The sequence below is a fragment of the Rhineura floridana genome, chromosome 5 (assembly GCF_030035675.1).
Source record: "Rhineura floridana isolate rRhiFlo1 chromosome 5, rRhiFlo1.hap2, whole genome shotgun sequence".
Taxonomy (NCBI): domain Eukaryota; kingdom Metazoa; phylum Chordata; class Lepidosauria; order Squamata; family Rhineuridae; genus Rhineura; species Rhineura floridana.
The window spans coordinates 2825646-2848106 of NC_084484.1; the positions used below are offsets into that span (position 1 = coordinate 2825646).

The following is a 22461-nucleotide window of genomic DNA, read 5'->3' on the forward strand; positions in this document are numbered from 1 at the left end:
AAAAAAGTTATGTTTTAATTATTCATGCAATCAGTTAGCATAACTAACCATTCAGAAAATATACGAATTAGAAATCTGAAAATTTGATTTAATCAAATCAAATTTTATTATGCAGTCATAGACCCACAATACAAATGATTAAGCAGTCAGTTAAACAAACAAGATTAAACCCAAATACAGTATTAACAATAATAATTTAGCAAGAGGCCAGGGTAGTACAGATTGGCCTTTTCCGTAAAGTCTGGGCTACATAGAGGAACTTCGCAACTAATTCAGTAGTGTCTTTATCCTTGTCAGACAGAAGATATTGCACGAGCCACTCAATAGATCTACCGGGAAAAGCTTTGGTGATTGGAAAGATAAGTCTAGATCGAGCATCCCTGTATAGTTCACAGGAAAGGAAGACGTGTCCAATTGCTTCAACCTCCCCCAATTTACAGAAGCAAAGACGCCTTTCCAGGGGGGTTCCTTGAAAACGGCCCTCTAATATCGCAGAGGGAAGACAATTAAATCTGGCTCTGGTAAACAAGGATCGGTAGTGCGAAAAAGTCAAAGTTTCAAAATAAGCTGCATATTTTGGAAACGAAAATCTCGAGCCAAAATGGATGGGTGAGCAAGATGTATGTGCTCCGGCCATTGAGAATTGAAGGTCAATGTCCTTAATATGTTGACCAACAATATGATTCGTTACCTCAAGGTCCCAGGTTGACAATAGCTCCAGTGAAAAGCCAAGACACCTTATCTTTTCATTAAAGATCTTGGACCAAGAGCTTATAAAGGAATCCCTCCATAACAAGTTTAAGGACCCTAAGGAAGGTCCAGCCTAGGCCACTTTGGCCCAAAATCTAAAAGCCTGGAGCCAGGCTGAGCGCTCGATTGATGTAAAGCCCGCTTCAAGGCGAAGTCCAGCCGCAGAGGTGCAGCGTGGCAACCCCAATATAGCTCGCAAAAAGCACAAAAACACCGCCTCAACTTTGGCGCTAAAGCTTGTAACCCAGATAGGAATTCCATATAAAAGTTGGGGGAGAATTTTTACTTTGAAGATTTGGAGAGCAGCCGGGATATACTGGCCACCTCTAGTATAAAAGAATCGGGTGGTGGCCTTGGAGGTATTATAGGCAGATAAAACTGCGGCCTGGACATGAGCGGACCAAGAGAGTGAAGAGCAGAAAATAATCCCAAGGTATCTGAATTGCCTAACCTGCTCAATCTTTTGCCCATTTATAGTCCATGATTGTTTCGAGAACCTACATGTAAAAACCATGACTTTTGATTTTATAAAATTGATGGTGAGAAAGCTTTTGTCACAGTAGGCCATAAAAGCACGTAAGAGGCGTTTAAGGCCAACCTTCGAAAAGGATAACAACACCGCATCATCTGCGTAAAGCAGAAGGGGGCATCTCGTTTCGGCCAATTTAGGAGGATGGAAATTATCAGCAAGGCAATAACTGCTCAGATCATTGAGGAAGAGGTTAAAGAGGGTAGGGGCCAGGACACAGGTTTGGCGTACCCCTATGTTAGCAAAGACGGCATTAGTTAGATTACCATTCACACCACAGCATACACGAAGCGAAGTGCACTGGTAGAGACGACTAATCGGAAACAGGAGGCGCTTATCTATCGAAGTCTGTGATAATTTGGCCCATAATAGTTCCCTAGGGACAGAGTCAAAAGCAGTCTTAAGGTCCATAAAGGCGACAAAAAGGCCCTTTCTGGAGATACATATATACTTCTGGAGATACATATATACATATATACTTCTCCGCCAGGTGCCATAATACTAGGCAGTGATCGATGGCAGATCTGCTCTTTCAGAAGCCTATCTGCTCCCGGCCCAGAATATCCTCCTCCTTTATCCAGGTTTGCAGTCTTACATTTAGGAGGCTAGCATAAATCTTGCCCACGACTGAGAGGAGGCTAACTGGAAGGGTCACCTCTATCGCCTTTCTTGAATACTGGGATAACCACCGCCTCAAGCCAGGCTAGGGGAAGCTTGCCAGTAAGATTGATTTTGGTGAAAAGATTTGCAAGCAGTGGGGCCCACCATTCAATACAGGTCTTTAGCAGTTCTGGTGGTATTGCATCTATCCCCAGTGCCTTACCAGATTTTAAGTTGTTAATCAGCATGGCTACTTCCGTTTGCTCTATAGGAGGCCAGGCTGGAAGAGAGCTAGGCTCTGCCAAAGTATATATCTGGAATGGCAGGTCCCTGAGGTTAGCAAACAATGCGGGAAAATTGTGTTCCCAAGTAGCAGACGGGATGGTGCACTGGGAGAAGGAGGATGATCCCAAGGCATCGGTAACTAAAGACCAGAAGAGTTTTGAATGGTTATTTAAAGAGGCGTTTATTAAAACCTTCCATCTCTCCTGAATGGCTTGTCTCTTTTTATAGGCAATTAGCTGTTTATATTTCCTTTTGATCAGATAGTATTCGGGTGGAAGAGTGTATGCGTTGGTATTCCTATAGTTGTTATATACTCTTCTTAAATTATGCCTAGTCACCCTGCATTCCTTATCAAACCAACTTGAAGAGATCGATTTTATTGAACGACCAGGTTGATATGATGTTATTAAAGCATTTTTCAGAGCAGAGGACAAAGTAGAATAATCGAGCAGAGCAACAGATATTTCGCTGGCCTCTGTTATACGAGACCTAAGATTTAAGCCCAGGGGAGAGTCGAGAATCCTGGCCACCTTTAGAGAGGTCACTTTATTCCAGCGGGCTCTCTTACAACGGGCCAGATGGACTGTTCGCATATTGGGGGAATGAGGTCAGATATCCCACCCCTGTTATTAGATTAAAGGTCAAGGGAAGATGATCGCTTTCCAACCTGTTGCCGACTAGAAATCTGGAAATCTGATTGAATAAAGGGAGGGAGGTCAACACATAGTCCACCACACTACTACCACGCCCAGAGATGTAAGTGAACTCTGCTGGAGCATCAGCTTTGGTATGCCCATTTACAATTATCAAATTCAGGCGGGCCACCAGTTGGATCAAGCGTGTTTCTGCATAATTCACCTTTTGGTCTTTAGAACTTCTGTTGTACCATGGAATAACTTTTTCAATATCCATTGCCCCCCATAATGGAGATGCTGCCAGGATGTCATTATTAGGGCCAATTCTAGCATTTAGGTAGCCCATTACAATGGGATACACCCTGGGGTATTTCTTTTCTAATTCAACTATGTAATTTTCCAGCTGGTCCCAAAACGGTGTAGAGTCCCGTTTTAAATTTGATTTAAGTCAATTCATCCCAATAGTCACAATTTTCAACTACTCCTCTCCTGATTTCCATTATTAGGTATTATGATTCCATCAGCTTAGCTTCTGTGGCACAAGAGGTGCTTGTGAAAAAATAGGGTACATAACATGAATTCACTAGAGATTTATTTTACTTATTTATTACATTTATATCCCACCTTTCCTCCAAGGAGCTCAAGGTGGCATACAAACATGGTTCTTCCCCTCCCAATGTTATCCTCCCAACAACCCTGTGAGGTAGTTTAGGCTGCGACACAGTGACTGGCCAAAGGTCACCCAGTGAGCTTCATGGCTGAGAGGAGATTTTAACCCTAATCTCCCAGGTCATAGTAGGGGCTTCTTCCACAAGAAATACAATAGATCTAGTGTGTCTAGATTTCAGTAGAAAATCTGAAATAGTTACACAAAAGAAAGTTACTAGAACTGCAACAGGCAGGTTATTAACAGGAGTACTGTAATACTTAAAGAAAAGTCGGAGAGAAGCAGTAATAAAGTGAAAGCTTGCCCTCCCCATAGCATGTGACCCAATTCATTTAGAGCTCTCTGCTTTGAAGGTACCTTTCAACTGTTCACCTTCTCTGTCCTTGGGATTGGTGACACTACACAGGCTGATGAGAATGGGATGAAGAAGCAGTTCTGTCTAATGGCATTTTCACATCTACTACATATTTTGGAAAGTTGTTTGTTCTCTATGCATTTGGACACCACTTATAACATAACCAAATTTTGCATGATGGTTCCTGAGATCAGGGGAGAAGTTTTTGTCTATTTGGATACGGCTGGACACCATTTTGAATCAAGATGGCAGACTGAACCTTTTAAAGCTGCACAGATTTTTTGATTTCTTAGAATTCCTGAGCAACACTGAAAATAAGACTGCTAGTATTTTATATCTGATACATTGCCAGATTAAGACCTTGCATAGAACTGCAATGACTGAATTATTACATGTGCCCACATTCTTCTAACTCCAGTGACTAAGCAAGCAGTACAAATTGCATATTCAAATTCCATTTGGCTGAACAATGTTTATGTAAGAGGAAACAAAAATTCCTGTTGTGACAAACAATCTAGCATTAATCTGTCCAGGGGGAATCTTATTGCCTGTATATTTCCTACTACAGTAGGGCCCCGCTTTGCGGCACTCCGCTTTGCAGCGTTCCACCGATACAGTGGTTGTCAATTGCAGAAAGGCCCCGCTCCTACAGCGCTTGTTCCACTTTTATGGCGTTTTTTGGGCATCGGGCACCATTTTTGACAATGTTTAGTCAATGCGTTCCCCTTTACAGCGGATTTTGCTTTATGGCGGCGGTCTGGAATGGAACCTGCCGTATGAGCGGGGCTCTACTGTATATGATTCCCCTCAAGAAAAAAATGCTACTGAACATGTCAACATTTAAAGAAATACTGTTGCAGACTATACTAAGAAATCCTTTATTTGCGACTTCCGGGAAGGGTGACTTCGCTTGTGCCTGCTTTTGGGACGGGCTCCCGCCTCAAAAGAAGCTTATTCAGATATAAATCAGTCAGAACATTTTTTTTTTGACTGATGAAATTTCTCCCGGGCAGGGAGAAACGTAGAGATCAACCTCAAAAGCCTGTTTTTGTTGGGAGGACTGGATTTCATTAATTTATGAGATAAGGTCCAGCCAACAATGCCGGACGGACTTCCTAACAAGCTCTATCTGCTTAAGCGATACGTTTATCTTTTCTTTAAAGAGAGAACGGACTAACAGGCAAGCACCCTTCTTTCTATTATTTTTTTTACTTGGTTTAAATTGTTGCAGCAAAAGGAGATTTGTCAGATTGATCGGCTTTGGACAACTTCTGGGTGAGATATAGCTCTTCTCTGTTATTCACGAAATTAACAGCTTATCTCTGTTTCTGTCGCAAAAAGCTGTCCTGGAAGTGCATTCTAAAGATAATAAACAGAAGAGGGATTTCTATTCCTGATTTCTATTCCGAGGAATATTATATTGTCTGGGACTATTCTCTTTTTGGTCTATTTTATTTTGACGAATCTGCTTCTTCACGACGCCACTAACTGTTTTGATGCTGGGAACTAAATTTGTTTTGCATTCTTGAACATAGAGAGATAAGGCAGGTTGCTCTGTTTATACTGTGATGTCATCAAGCCTGGAATATTAACCCAATTGTTGCTGAAATAAGAAGTGGTTCTTCTTTATTTTTGTTTTGCTTTGTTTTCGTGGTTTTAAAAATGGCAATCAAGAAAGTGGCTGAGAATCTGGAAGTAATTATGTTTCAGAAAATAATGGATGAGATTGAGATAACGAAACAAACCCTGCGACAGGGTAGTAAGGAGCTGAAAATTGAACTGAGCAAAATGATGCAGGAGCTTAAAGAATTAGGGGATCCTGTGAGAGAGGAGAATGAGATCAGAGATGAGAAAAGAAAAAATAAAGGGAAGATACAAGTCCTGGAGATTGGAACAAATGTGGAATTGGAAAAAGATCTGGAGTTTATGGATTTTAGAAATAAAATCTACTGTTTGGAATTTAACGTTATCTCTGAAGAAATTAATGAAGATATTAGAGATAAAGTTATCAATGGCTTGGATAATCTTCTGGACTGGAATGATGTGATGGAGCTTGATATAGAGAAAATCTATGGAATTAACTGCAGCCATGTGACAATGGAAAAACTCTTAAGAGATGAGCCAGTGCATTTTGTAAAAAAGAAGAACACAGATATGACTTTACAACAGTATTTCAGCAACTTATTCAGAATGGATGGCAAGAAAATATTTGGGATAGAGGAAATTCCCATCAGACTCTTATTATATGACTATGGCTACAACAGCAAGATTATTATGGAATACTGATAATGGAAGATTGGACACTGAAATTACTGGACTTAACAGGACTATTGAAGATGGAAGATGGAACTAATAGGGATAATGGAATAATGGCTATTGAAATTATTGGACCTAACAGATTCTGATGAGATGGATTAATCGAAATGTTTATTTGGACTATGGTTATGACAATAAGATTATTATAATTATTAACGAGATGGATTAATTGACATGTTTATTTGGAGAAAAATTGATAGATATATTTCTTAAAGAACTGAAACCTCTCTGACTTTTTGTGGAAAGAATAAAGTAATGTTTATGAGATTTGATGATTAATTAAGATAACTACTGGAGGAAAGTGATTTTATAATATGATTTAAGAGACAGGATTGTTATATATTGTAGACCTATAACTGATTTGATATGTGACAAATGGGAAGTCAACATTTTATTTTTTTTTGTTTAATCATTTTTGTTTTGTTTTGTTTTTTGTCTTTGAATGTTTTATGATTTTGTTTTCTATGTTTTATGAAAATTTGAATAAAAATTATTGTAAAAAAAAAAAGAAAAAAAAAGAAATCCTTTATTTGCGGTCAATGAATGCAGATTATTTTCTAGATGTGTACACCAATCACAAGATTCGGTATGAACCCCAATTTGGTATTTCAAATAGCGGCTTTTGTGCTGATGCCTTTGAAATTTGATTTTTAAAAAAGGAAACATATAATGCTTTTATTTTGCGGTGGAATTGGATGATATCTGGAGGCAAGATCGCCCCTTAAGAGGGCACGGATCTGGCCAAATTTCAGAAGGATAGCTGGACTAGTTTTCCCACAGTACAGTTTTAGGGGGGATAAAAAAGAAATCACTTCATTTCTCCTAATGTTTTATAGGCAATTTGTTGGAAAATTGCAGGCAGACAAGAGGTGTCCTGGGTAAGAAACCTGCCAAATTACAGACAAATAGGTCTGAGGACGTTTGTGCTAGGCTGTTTTAAAAGCTGATTTTGGGGTTGAAAGAACTAAAATGGATTCACTTTCCAGATAAAGTAATTTGCTCAGATTACAAACTTAATCTGTCGTTCACAATAGAGCTCTCCTCCTGGCCTCTCCCCTCCCCATCCTGGTATCTTCCTTAGCATGGAGATACAAGTTTTGTTCATGCTAGCCTGCTCCTACTAAAGCACAGGGGCTGGAAAATGGTGATTAAAAAATTCCCTTCTGATTACAAGCTAGACCAGTCAGCTGCAAAAGAGAACCGTCTCCTGATCCCAGGGCTTTCTTTAAATGAGAGACATAAGTTTCAATTTTGCAAAGTTACACCTTCCCCTCTCCACATTCGTGTTTTCCTTCTATGGTAAATTTAGAGGCACAGTTTTGCGTCAAGTAGATGTGTGTTTGCAGCATTTTTTTCATGTTTACATCACCAAACATGGTTTACGGGTCCTTGTTTTAACTTGTGTAGCCTCATACAGATCACACTTCTTCCAAAATCCCTCTGGCTCAGCTCAGGATACATCCAAATCCTATATTTACCACTAGTATTTTCAACTAGAGTCCTGGGCGGGATATAAACCTAATTATTTTTATTTATTATTATTATTATTAAGTGTCGCTATCTCACTTGCTTATTTTGAGCTGCACGACAGCATTATGTTGTGACAGTTCAAAACAAGCAATTTAGAAACTAGTAAATTCACTGCACTAAAAAGACCATGATTTCAACCAAATTTAAATTCATGGAAAAGTGCCAGAAATCTTGTAAAATGGAGCACAACAGCGGTCATTCATAATTACTTAAATTAGTATAAATTTAAATAAATCTAAAGGCTTTCTAGTTAAACAGCTCACCACACTGTTAACATGCTTCCTTAACTGTACAGTTCCAGACTTCAAGCGAGGAAACTGTACAACAGCTCCCCAGTATAAAACGTTCCCGTACTTGGAAAACTGAAGGACAAGGAAAAATATTCTAGCTTAGCATGCTCCTTGATAGGCTGTGGTCTTCCATTTGAAGTTTGTGTTTGGTTTATGACAGCTGATCCATTTAGGCATCAGGTCAAAATTCAAGCAAAGGATTTGGGAGGTGTGGGAAGGAGAGGCAATACTAATAGAAACAGCATGTTCCCCCCGTCTGTGTCTTACTATAGCTGATCCAGACAGGAAAACACTTTCATCCATGACATCACCCCCCATCCCAAATCAGGATATAGTTCCTAGGCTGAAAGATCCAGCAGGCATCCCTACCATTGAAGGCTGCCCTGAAAGTTCTGGGACAACCCCTAATTTCAAATGAGAGTGATGCCTGCCTGATAAGAAGCAGTAATGCGTACTCCCAATTTAGTACATGGAAGAAATCAGGGGAAAAATAGTTATCTAGATTCTAGAGCAGTCAGTACCAAATAAACCAGAATTTTGACAGCTATTTCCCCATTGCAAACACCAACCTCAATACCACTTTGCCTGGCTAGCTTTACAGCTGTATTGTAGTAGCCACATCGCAAGAGATGTTCCACCATCATACGATCCATGCGTTTTTTCTTCCACATATTTGCAGCAGCTGGTTGATCGCTGCTGTGCTCTTTCAGATGCTCAATCCTGCGCTTGCATAGTTTTGCACTCTCATCTTCAGCCTGGATTGATTCCACTGCCTACATCAAGAAAATCCTTGTTCAGTTAGAAGTTAACATTGAACAGGTCTGAACTCCACTCAGATTTACTATTCTGTAATGTATATGTAGCAAGATACATACAAAATCCAGGATAATCCTCCCCCCTCCCGCTTTGGTGTCTAGCAACAGTCACAACTCTGTATTTAAACAGAGCTGAAGCATATACTACTCTATCCAGGATTAATCCAGTATCATATTTCAAGTGTTTGTGAACATCCTTGCTGTTAATGGAGATATGGAAAAAATAAATTGTTATGCATTGAATGTGCAAATATGTAACAAAGGAAGTTGAGGCTTCTGACACAGAAGAAAACAGAACTTGACTTTTCAGTTACCCCTACTGCCTATTTTACAGACATCTTCCATATGAAGTTAAAATATTGAGACCAGAACCTTGTGCAATGTTCCTAACAAAAATTTGGAGCCCAAATCCAATACAAAGCCAGGCACCCTAATCTCTCTTAAATCAATGGGTTTAGCTGTATCTGTTCGATTATGGTCTAGAACTCATGAAACATCACGTCCTGAAAAATTCAACATGACTTACTCCCCATCATTTTATCTTTATCTTTTATGTACACCGCCCAGAGAGCCTTTTTGGCTTAGGGCAGTATATAAATTAAATTAAATAAATAAGTAAATAAATAAAATAATCATAAGCAAACAAGGATTAGCATTTTTCCAACCTAGGGAGAAGTACACATATATTTAAAATTGTTTTACTCCTCATTCTTTCTGTATAATGTTACTTCTGCTTTGTTAGGTCATTCCTATGTAGAGCCAATCTGGCAAAACTACCGGTATAACATTCAGATGGCTAAAGAAAAAGCAGCCTTCAAAGCTTTGCATGGGGGGGGGGAGGGAAGGGAAGGAAAGTTATATTTTCAATAACTTAAAACAAAATAAGCAACCTGGACAAACCTTATTTTTATATGTGGAGTACAAACATGAACTATATGGAAGACCAAAAGCTTTCTACATCTGTTCAAAAGTATGTGGGCTATACAGAATACCACAAGTAGCATTTTCCCTAGTTATCATCAGTCTAAGACTAAAATTCATGCTTAGGTAGAATGTAGTACATGCATATTACTTTTTAACTGTGTACGACTGCCTGCATTATCAATACATGATACAGGAGCCAGACATCCTGTTTCTGCCTGGTCACCTTCAAAGTCTCAGTCTCAAGCTGCCATAAGAAATCACTTCCTTCTGGGGGGCTAAAGAACATTAACACCCACTTCCAAACGAACGTTTAGTGTTATTTACATTGAGTCTTCATTAAAAACAAATGTGCAACTTCCTAGCTCTTTCAAGAAATGATGAAATCTCTTGCTAGGCCCATGTGTTTCTGGTGTACATCTCTTCCTAAACATCCCTTCTATAAATGGAACACCAAATAACTGAATACATTTGCATATTTTCTTCACACATAGCATATCATCAATCTTCAGATCCACAGGCTTCACTAATTCTGCATTTCTGAGACTCTATATGTAATAATTCCTACCCTTAACTTGAGCCAGTTAACCTGGAGTGCAGAAAGGCAACTGCATTATGTACTTTCTTGATCATATTCTTTCACATTATAAGAACACAAACAAGCTGTGTTTATCATCAGTACACTTGAGAAAGTGAGATTTCTTTTTTTACTAACTGACACAGTATTTATACCACATTCACACAGAGGCAAGATGCCACATAATCTGGTCTACAACACAGGACCTATTGTGCCCAAAATTCTAGTACAATGGTAGGAAACGTGCAGCCAGAGCTGAACTTCATAAGGTCCTCCAGATGCTGGAAGTTGTGCATTAAGCTGTAGAATAAGCTCAATACGAGAGAAAGAGGGCAGGGAGAAAAAAAGGGGGGAGCTGGATCTGAAACGAATGAAGTGACAGATTGAGTTCTTGCCTTTTTTCCAATAACCAGTTCTACCTTCAGCAGGCAGCCCCCAAGACATTACCCTGAAGGAACACAGACCCTGACAGAAAATAAAACCAAATGGCTTCTCACTCTGTTCTAGTATTTTAGTCTTGAAAATTGAAACAGAGAAGATAAGCAAGATTAGAAAAGTGGTAAACACAAAAGAATAAAACTAGGTAGCAGAGCCAACTTACCTTTCGTTTCAGAACGCTGAGCTTTTCAACTACTCCATCAAGGAGACTAACCACCGAATCCACAGCTGGACAGCTGCTCAGTGTCTTCTCTAGCTCTGCTACAACCATCGTCACATGGCTGGTCTCTCGATCAATGTTTTTCTGAGCAGCTCGGAAACGTTTGTTCAGTGTTTCATATGGTACCTTTAAAAAGAAGCATTTTAGCATCTACATGGAAATCCTTTTTAGCTTAGATTTTTCATTAGAAAGATAGGAAGCTGCCTTATACCAAGCCACACCACTGGCTCATTTAGCTCATTACTATCTACACCAGCCTTCACCTGGTCCCTCCAGATGCTTTGGACCAACTCCCCTCAGGCCTACCCAGCAGAGCACACACACTGTGCGTGAAGGCTGGTCTATACTGGTGGGCAGTAACTCCTCAGAGTTTCAGACAAGTGTATTTTCTAATCCTACCTGGATGTCCTGGATTAGACCTGATACTGCCTAGAACCATGTGCTGTACCATAGAGATGTGGCCCTTACCATAAGGGTGAATAAGGTACATATTCCTCTCTTCCTTCCAGTGGAGCTTCAACTCCTGCAACCTGCTTCCCAACCCCTTGCCCTATGGATTGAGCCACTGGAGGTTGCTGAGCAAGTCCACTTTGCTTAATACCTTTTAACATGGTCACTTTTGCCACTCTCTAGAGCACAAGCTCCCATTTATTTAAAATATTTATATTCTACCTTTCTTAAAATAAATTAGGTTTACAGCTATACTGATCATAAAATTATTTTGCGTAATATATAAAAAAATAACAAAAACAAACTTCTCCTAAAATACAGCACTAAATAATAGCAAGTAAAACATTTTATAATTATCATTTATTATAATTATAACTATAATTATAAACATTTTATAATTATATAATTAAAAATTAATTAATTAAAACAAATATAATTTTACAATTAAAAATAGCTATTTTAAATACAGTAATACCTCAGTTAACAAAGTAATGTGTTTCTGGACATTACTACTTTAATTTCTGTTTAACTTTGGTAGCAGAGGTAGGAATAACATGGAAAGAATAGGGAGAGGTCCCTACACCCACTCATAGATGGGGGGCAGCTTCAACATGAGCTTTAAAGGATGCCTACTCGGCACCCACCCCCTCCTCTCCTTCTCCTCCTCAATCATATTGGATCCTTCCCTCTCCAGCCCTGGGAGAAAGCAAGAGATCTCTTTAAAGCAAAGCAAACACACAGTCTGATCAGTTTCACCCTAATGAAACAAAGGCACAGGTTATCAGTTTACTGATAGCAAAGACACAGACTGATTCGTTTCACCTTAAAGCAAAGGCACAGATTTGAAAGTTCATCCACAGCAAAGCAAAGGCACAGGTTTTAAAGTTTTTCCATAGCAAAGCAAATCCAGTCAATTTCACCTTTTAAAAAGTCTTCCTCAAAAGGATCTTCATTCCTAGAGGATTTATTAACTGAGGTATTACTGTGTGTGTGTGTGTGTGTGTACTATACAGCCACAAGAGTAGCTGTATACTATAGCCAGCATGGATTCTTCACATTCCGCAATGTTAAATTGAAAATATCCCCATGCCATTCTGATGCTTCCCATAAGCTCATTTCAAAACAAAACCTTACAAAACTTAGTCCTGAACTCAGAAATGCTTGCTTAACAACCCTCTAAATTTTCATGGTGATACATAAAACAGTCAGAGAGAACAGAGAGTTCAAAGTCTAAAAAGGGGAGGGGGGAACCCACAGCCCTTTTGGACTTTTTTTTCCTGTCAGAGTTCTCATAACGTGTTGAAAATCAGTCATGTTGACAGAGTACCCGTAATCCTATCACTGAGCTTGCCCCATACTCTGCCCTTCATCTTCAGCAGTTTAAAAGTTTTTAAAAGGCCTTGCTGATTTTTAATTAATTTAAGAAATTTTGCATTGAACTGAATGATAGTGTCGGGCATGCTCAGTAAGAAACAACAGTCAGTGATCTAAAAGCCAGACTCACAGCTGCTTGGGCTTGGCTAATCAGGGGGCCACAGCCACACCAGACTGATTTTGTGATGCCCCTGTAAATGTAATTTCTGTAAATATGATAAGTGTGGGTTTATTAGAGTATATGTGGAAAGCAGACTGAGAGGGGGGAGTACACAGGCTGGAATGTTGATGAGCGCTGTATGATGATTGGCTGAGCGTCTGGGGGTCTGAAGGTATAAATGGGAGGATGACAGTTGTTAGAGGGGGAATTCTGACAGATCTGGGAGAGTTGGAGTGCTGACAGGGGTTTTTGGAGAGTTGTTCATTCTGGGTATTAGGGGGTGGATTGGATTTAGGTGGGTAGTGAGGCAGGTTATTTATGACTAAGAAATATAAAGAGTAACACATCTTATGAAACCACACGCATGTTGACTGAACCTTTAACTAATCCTGTTATTCCCGGTGTAAATAAACAAATAGTTCTTGGTTTACCAAAACGCCTGATCCTTGGCTGGGTTTCACAGACCAGAAGGGTGGGCAGGGCATATACCAAGGTTGGGAAACAGTATCAATGGTGGCAGTGGTGAAGGGATAGTGTAACATCAGCAGGTATCCAAAACAACCCAGGGCTGTATGCTTTATAGGCACAAAGATACAGGGGGGTTGTGGTCTGCAAGTGCACCCAGACACAACGTAGCAATAGGCCAGGAGGAGACTAAGGCACAGTCTCAAGGCAATATTGTTTACAGTGAGTGTCAGGTGGTGGTGCCTAGCAGTGGGATCTTGAGAAATCTGTGCTATAGGGCCAGTGACAGAACAGTTAAGAGACCAGGACCCTGAGGTGGAATCGTGACAGGTGGAGACCATACGAGAGGGGTCCCGACAGATTTCACTTGAGACATTCATGGCTTCACCCAAACAATCCTGGGAAGTGTAGTTTGTGAAGGGTGCTGAGAGGAGACTCCTATTCCCCTGACAGTGCTCCAGTGGCCAGAGTGGTTCAACAGTCAGCCACTCCGATTGAAGGTCTGTGAGGGGAACAGGGCATCTTCTAGCAACTCTAAGCACCCTTCACTAACTACACTTCCCAGGATTCTTTGGGAGAAGCCATGACTGTCCAAAGTGAAATAAAGGCCTGGCGTGGATGTGGCCAGGGACATTAAATTTGGGTGGGAGTCTACATGTGCCTGCTGTAGAATAATGTGGGGGAAATGCTGAAAAGCAATGATACTGTTCACAATGTTTTCCTTTTGGAAAGGAAAGGGGCTCCCCTCTGCCCACTCACCCAATCTCCTCCCCTCCCCCTCCCCTCCCTGTACCTCCCACAGGACCTGGGAGACCAGGGATCGAATCCCCACACAGCCATGAAGCTCACTTAGTGACCGTGGGCCAGTCACTGCCTCTCGACCTCAGAGGAAGGCATTGGTAAAACCACCTCTGAATACCGCTTACCATGGAAACCCTATTCATAGGGTCGCCATAAGTCGGAATCAACTTGAAAGCAGTCCATTTCCAAACATGACTGCACAGAAATAAATCCCATTAAACTCAAAAAGTATGCAATTGATCAAACCCACCCACCCTTCTCCTCCCTCCTATCCCCTCTCTTGCCTCTTCCCTCCCCCTTCCTTTGCCCCTCCCTACCCATCCCCTTCCAATCCCCTCATTCCCCTTCCCCATGGTCAGTTTTACCTATCTTAAGCATGATTGCATGGGAGTTAATACCATTTAAAAGCATGCAAATGATCAAACCTGCCCTCCCCTCCCCCTTCCTTTGCCCCCCTCCAATCCGCTCCTTCCTCTTCCCCCTTCCTCCCCCATGGTCAGTTTTACCTATCCTAACCAAGACTGAATAGGAATAAATCCCATTGAACTCAATAAGCATGCAAATGATCAGACCTGCCTTTTCCCTCCTTCCCCTCTCCCTTCCTCCTCCCCTCCCCTCTTCCTTCTTCCTCCTCCCTTGCCCATGCCAGCCCTCCCTCCCTGTCAGTTTTACCTATCCTAAGCATGACTGCATGGGAGTAAATCCCACTGAACTCAATAAACATGAAAATGATCAAACCTGTCCTTCTCCTCCCCTCCCCCTCCCACCTGCTCCCATCCCCCTCCTCTCCTCTTTCCTTCCTCCCCTCCCTCCTCCTCCTCCCCTCCCCTCCCCATCCCCTATGGTTAGTTTCACCTATCCTAACCTCCCAGAATAAAAAGCAGAGAAATTCACTAATAGGCAACACCTGCAATCAGTCCAAATAATAGAAAGAAGACATGTGCCATGCTGATCTTGTTTTAGCAGAGAAGAAGCAACATTATTAAGTTAGTTGATATCACTCAGATGGTCACTTTAAATATGTCTGATTTACTGTGCAATTTCAGTGAAGTTTCCTATAGGAAATCATTTTCTTTCGCTTCTATTTCTGTGAATATGTGAAGTACAGCAACACTTTGCAAAATTTACACTAAAAAACTCCTCCCTATCTTGGATGCCCCACATGCGGTCTGCATTTCTTGTTGCACAAAACACCTCAAAAGCCACCTCCAGGTTTTTCCATACTAGAGGTGGACGTTACATTCCCGCTGCTTTAAAAAATTTTAAAGCTAAAATACTCTCACAACTTCTTTACGGCATACCGATATGGGTAACAAACTTTAATAGTAAAGTGGAACTAGTGGCATCAAGATTTTTACGAACTATATTTGGCCTCCCAAATTGTGTTTCTTCAGAGGGTCTTCTACTTGAGGCAGGAATTGTCTCAACTGAATGTACAGCCTGGCTGATAGCCTTTAGATTCTGGGTCAAGATGGTCTATTCAGGACCCTCTCTTGGATATCTCCATCAAATTTGGAAAGATCCTTTTGTGAATCTTTGGTCCTGGTCCAAGACCTTTAATGAAAAACTAAACCTTCTAGGGCTGTCCTTGGACCTTTTGGCATCCTGGGACTTACCGATAGCCAATCATACTATAAGTCAACGAATAAAGGATTTGGACCATCAACATCTACTTTCAAAGGCACACACGCCTTTGCATTTTGGTTTAAATTTTCGTTTTCCATTCCCAGCACAATACTTAGAAGAGTTAACTCACACAAGTTACAGATTTTTGTTTTCTAGAGTAAGATTTAATTGCCTACCTTCTTCACTCTTATCAGGTCGCTTCCATGGTATCCCTCTCCAAAATCGTCTATGTATTTGTAAGTTAAATGAAGTCGAAACTATTGAACATGTCCTTTTTGTATGCAAGTTTTATCATGACGCAAGGGCAAAAATTATTCACCCACTAATTACAACCTTTACCGACAAACCCCCAGGGTGGCTAACACAATATCTTCTAGCAGATAAAGAAAAGGTTATTACTGAACAAGTTGCAAAATTATTTTATATAGCCCAGTCTATCTGTAAAAACAAAAAACAAAAACAGGTTCCTCCCTTGGATTTTAGAAAGCAAACAGTATTAAACTCTGTAAATTGTGTATGATTTTAATTATGTCAAGTTTCACACTCCGGATCTATGATTGTATAATAAAGAACTGAACTAAAAAACTCCAAAAATAACTGTGGAATAATGGCACTGACTATTCTGCAGAACAGTCTCCAGTGGATATCAGGAGTGTCTCAGTTTGCACAAGATAAAACAGTGGGAGGTGAAATATATTCTAGCAAAATTCTAGGTGTGCTTTATATTTTTAATTGACCGTGAACACCTTGCCTTAAAGTGGTTTAAACATAGCAGACTGAAAACATACATCCTTCCCCCCCCCCGCAACAGCTAGAGTCATTGTTTAAGTAGCAACATATTGTAATCAGTATGATTTTACATCAAGCTTCAGTTTCAGATTCAACTGTTAATGCACCCAAAATAGAAATACAGTAGGGCCTCGCTTTACAGTGCTTCGCTTAACAGCATTCCGCTAATACAGCGGTTGTCAGTTGCAGAAAGGCCCCACTTTACAGCGCTTGTTCCGCTTTTATGGGGTTTTTTTGCCATTTTGGTCAATGTAAGTCAATGGGTTCCGCTTTACAGTGGGGGTCCGGAACATAACCCGCTGTATGAGTGGGGCCCTACTGTAGAACATAACCTCCAATTTGAAACACAAAAAGCTGTCTTCTCCATCATATGACACTGACCAATAAAAGGCTTTGAAATTAATAAAAATAAATTTGACACAAATTTCTAGGATGAATAATGAGGGAAATAAAATTTTCTAGATTAGATTCTGTAGAAACATTAGTAACACAGGAAAGAAGCAAAGGAGGACACCAACAAACATACAAAAATATAATTCTCCATCTTTGGAGATGGCAGGTGTTCCCACCATTCACCATATGCTCCAAGGCATGTTACCAAATTCTTCCAAGCTACACAGGAAATGGATTGGACTGTGAAAGACCAACCCAAATTGTGTTTGCATTTTGATAAATTTGTAGGGCAGTCCAATATCTCAGAGAGGAGGTCAGGTCTCCTGCTCCCCTGGTGCATTCACTATAGCTGTCCAATTACCCTGCTTTTTAAAGTTTGATAGAAATAGCTATTGGCTATAGGTACATTCTTAAACCGCAAGGTTTTTTGCCTATAGAAAATATTCCTATGGAAATAGGAAAATTTGTGTGATATAATAAAATGGATGTCAAATAGTTTTAATAAGATAAAGGAAAATTATTTCCTTACTTGCTTGAAATGTCTGATATGAGATTTTCACCATAGTGAAGAAGAAGAAAAGAACTGGAAAAAACCAATGGTTTAATAGAAAAGACAGTCATATAAGAGATCATGCTATCTACAGTGTTTTCTTCTTTGGAATTATATAGATGCTCATTATATTGGGATCATAAAAACAGCATGTTTTTTGTTATTAGCAGCTTATTAATGTTGCACAAATTTGTACAACCCCTCTTCCTAAAGTTCCTAGCCCCATAGTCAAACATATGAATCCCCTAACATATGACTGTAACCCACTCACTTAAAATCCATTTCTCCTGTCCTTCCATCAACCCCATTTAACAGTTATGCAACCCACTACTGATTTATACCTTCTGTTTTCATATATTTATATAGAACTTAATTTATTCCAGTCTGGACCTCTCTCCATAAAGGTGCTATAATTGCACACATCCATAAATGTCCTCACTATATCTCCTGTAGTTGTCCTTACTTAACATATCCAGGTTCTTAGAGCATATTGGATGCCAGAGTGCTTTATGTAGCATCTTTTGCTGAATTAGTCTTGATCCACTATCTAACGTCACAGATATAAAGTTGTGTAAAGCTGGCTTCCAATGCACAGGCTGCAATTTAACTTTAAGTTCTGTGTTCCACTTAATTCTCGTTGGATCTCAAATAACTTCAACTATAAAATCACAACTAAAAGTTTTTTAGTTTAATATATTTAAGTATACGTATCATTTAACATATTGACAGAAAACTAATTTATAGTAAGCCTTTCTTCCCCTCCTAATCTTTGAAAAACAATAAAGATCATACTTTATTTGTTTCCTGAAATCTAAGAGAATTATTTGCATTTGTCTTGACATTCTAACTCAATATTCCCAGACTTCATAAATTTGTCTAGCTTAGAGTAGTACAAACTGTACCAAGTCTTGATGCTAGTACAGAAGTGTCAAATAACATTTTCCCAACTGTTATAAAACAGAGAAACCTGCAGATATAGCACAACAACATAAGAAACTTAACAAAGTATTTGCCTATATCATCAACTTTTATCTACATTTTTGAATGAAAAAAATGGAAATGGACTGCCTTCAAGTCGATCTGACCTATGGCGACCCTTTGAATAGGGTTTTCATGGTATGTGGTATTCAGAGGTGGTTTACCATTGCCTTCCTCTCAGGCTGAGAGGCAATGACTGGCCCAAGCTCACCCAGTGAGCTTCATGGCTGTGTGGGGATTCAAACCCTGGTCTCCCAGGTCTTAGTCCAACACCTTAACCACTACACCACAGGGGCTCCCCCAGATTTTTGAACAGTGGTTTGAATATGTTAAAGATGGAATGAGATGGCACCCAGAAGCAATGCTCCTCCAATGCATCAATTGGCCACATAATCCTGGTGCCTTTGCATTCAACGTCTGCGTGAAAGGAGGCCTATGCACATACAGATGGTTCCACAGAGGTCTCTTTCACAAACACATGGCCATGGGGGGGCATGGCTAGTGGGCACGTTGGTGGAGCACAGTTTCTGTGCACAATCCAATAAATTGCTTTTAAAAGATGTGTTTTAAATTTGTATATTTGTTTTAACGTTTTTAGTTACTGTAAACCACCCAGAGAGCTTCGGCTATGGGGCGGTATATAAGTACAATAAATAAATAAATCCACTCTTCCTCACACGTTCAGTGACTCCACAAGGTCACTCATCTAAACAGCTCTATTATTCTTAGGGAATTCTTAGGGAGTTAGGAAAGAAAAGAGACCAAAATAATATTGTTGAGCAAAAAATGAAACACAAACCTATAAATTGTTCCAAGTGCAACTATCTTACGAGCCACCTAAATGCAAGTTCCAGATCATCAAAGGTATTCCACATGCCAAGATACAATCAACAACATCCAGCACCATCTCTCTTTTCCCAAGAAAATGGTGTTTGCATCACAATGGCATGACCTTATACAATGGATACAGCTCAGACTTCCCCCAACTAACGTTAAGCAAGATCTCACACAAGTAGGAGATAAACTTTTGCACCCTTAAACACTCAGCGCTTTCTATCTTGTTGCCATCACTTCAGGTAGACATTAAACTGTAGCAGGGGTTGCCAACATGATACCTGTGAAGGCCTTCTTTGGCACTCCTGGCAGTGGCCCCAGACTCTGAGCTTCCATTCTTAATGGGAAGAAAATTATGAAGCAAAATGTGCATCTGCCTGTCAGTGTTTTTAGCCAATGAGTGAAGTCAGAGCTGTGACTGGAAAGTTAGTTGTTTGAACACCAGTCAAAAGAAGTCCCCACGGTCCTAAAGAGCTTGTTCCCTTAGTACACTTTTCCTATTTCTGTTTTAGTCCTTGGAATCTGCATAGTTTGCCCTTCATTTTTTCCTAGCAACCACTACCACGAAATAAGTGCAGGTGGATGTTAAAGAATCTCCTCCCCAAATAGCTTAGATATGTCTCCTGCAGTGCAGGAGCTAATGTCCAGGGACTTATTAAGAATTCATTGTATAGTTAACTAACAATACAATGGTATACAGTACATGTCTAATTCTGAAGTAAGTCTCTTTTCATTTAATTCGGCTTACACCCAGGTAAGTTTATTTTATTTTTATTTATTATTTGATTTATATCCCGCTCTTCCTCCCAGCAGGAAGTTGGGTACAGGATGGCAGTCTAGGCTTTGGGTTAGGACTGGCACTGGGGAAAACATGGTTCTTTTGCCCTTAACAGCAGTATCTTCACAATCAGGGCCAGCAAGACATAGAATCATAGAGTTGGAAGGGGTCTTGTAGGCTGACTTCCCATGAGGTTGTCCCCACGGAGGAGAACTTGCCATGCTCCCTCCATGGCAGCCATTTTGTGACTGGCACCCTCAGCCCTGTCAAAATTTGAAATGTGTCCCCTGGTCCAAAAAGGATGGTGACCCCTGAACTACAGAGTCTCCAATGGGAATATGCAAACTGAAGTCAGGAGGATTTGGAGGGGAATGGTGCCATGGGACATCAGGTAGTAGGATCACACATCAGTAAAAATGCCCTACAAGTTGTTGTATTTATTTTAAATAAAATATTTTTGAGCCACACTTAAGATTCCAGGGCAGTGGACAGAAGCATGAACAAAAATACTCACAAAACACATAAATTCAGTTAGTAAAGTACAGAGGATTCCCCTGCCATACGGCTGGGCAGTTAACAGATCAAATATGTTTAAATTATTAATGTTATAAGAACAAAGAAAAGCAGGGTTGATACTTACACTAAATAGAATCAGTCAGATAGTTGTTACCTGTTACTATGTCTTTCTTTAAAAAAAGTAACAACTTTTATTACATTTCGTTTATTCAGTTCTTCCCAAAGATACACTGGACCATTTTATCCTCACATTGGTCCAGTAAGGTTGTGTGAATGACTGTTCCAGGATCACCTGATGAGTTTCATGGCTAAGCAAGGATTTGAACTTGGGTCTCCTTGGTCCTAGCCTGACACTCAACCAACTATATCAGGGACTAGAAACCTGTAGCCCTCAGATGTTGTAACCCAACTCTAGCCTGAGTCACTAATTATCAGGGATGATGAAAGTTGCAGCCAACCACATCTGGAGGGCCACAGATTCTCCACCCATGAACTAGCAGTGGCCTTTGCCACCAATGAAGTAAGCTGCCATCTACACTGCAGCATTATTTGAAGTTTTGACTGGAATATCTGGGAAGGGCAGGCATGGAGAGATGAACCAGACAATTCAGCCTAATTAGAGTTGTGGATGAAGGGATGTCTCCTCAGAACAATGCTAAGCATCTGATGAGACACAAGCAGGACTAATTTAATTATATTTCATTATTTTATATGTACGCTGCCTTGAAAAGCTTACATGTAAAGACATGGCAGAAATCAAATAAAGGTAGAACTATCATTCTCTCCACAAACTGCACCAAATAGTTGGTTAAGTGCATGCAGAAACCCCTTCATGAAACAAACTGGAGATAAAAATGAATTTCCATTGTTAAAGTTATTAATTTTTTTTAATCTTTCACATAAAAGTTCCAAAAATGACATAACATAAATATTGCCAGTAACAAAAATGAAACTTACATATAAATTAATCAGAATTCTTTTAAAAAAAATCTGTGCTCTACATATAAATAACTAGTTGTATCCAATATTAGTTCTACTCAGAGTAGACCCACTGAAATTAATGGACATGACTAACTTAGGTCCATTAATTTCAATGGGTCTACACAACCCAAAGGGTGGACACAACCCAAAGAAAATTATAGACCAACAATGAATTATAGACTTCAAGCATTCATGCTATGCCTTATCAAAGAGAAAGAATGTGAGGTACCAACTTGGGATAGTGCAATGATCAAAGATGTTTTGCCTCCCCACACACAACTGGCTTGGGAGGAAGGAACGGCATTGTATTCCTGCCATTGCAACTTCTTGGAACCACTATGCAAGATTGTCCATCACTATTTTATTAATTTCTGCTCCAGACAGATAGCTCAAACTCTAAGTTTCAATATATACAGAACCATTTTAAAATTTCAGCTTATACTACCAAACGTTTGAAATTTTACACTGTTGGGCACTTTACTCATCACTTGTTCCATACAATGTTCTTGAGAACAACTCATGCATTGGCATTCTGGAACACTTGTCATCAATTGAGATCACTATAGGAACCTAAGGAGCATTGACAAACACATTAAAACACTGTTCTTCAACCTTTTGTCCCCAGATGTTGTTGGACTACAACTCCCATCAAGCCCAGCCAGCTTAGCCAATGGCCAAGGATGATGGGAGGTGTAGTCCAGCAACATCTGGGGACCCGAGGTTGAAGAACAGTGGACTACAACACGTTTGTCAAGTAACTGACAACACACAACAGACTAGGAAACATGTAAAATGAAACAAGTTTCTTTATGTGTGCTTTGTTCACAGAAAATGCCCA

At 40.0% G+C, this 22461-nt stretch overlaps 1 protein-coding gene across 2 annotated transcripts in view; it reads right to left on the bottom strand.

Annotated features, from left to right (window-relative positions):
* Positions 1-22461, bottom strand: part of MAEA (macrophage erythroblast attacher, E3 ubiquitin ligase) — a 59070-nt gene that overhangs the window by 32589 nt on the left and 4020 nt on the right. For both annotated transcript variants that reach the window (XM_061629832.1, XM_061629834.1), the window contains exons 2-3: positions 10872-11054; positions 8527-8730 (exon numbers count right to left, since the gene is read on the bottom strand). In XM_061629832.1, coding sequence (XP_061485816.1) covers positions 8527-8730; positions 10872-11054 — 387 coding nt within the window. The remainder of the gene's footprint in view (positions 1-8526; positions 8731-10871; positions 11055-22461) is intronic.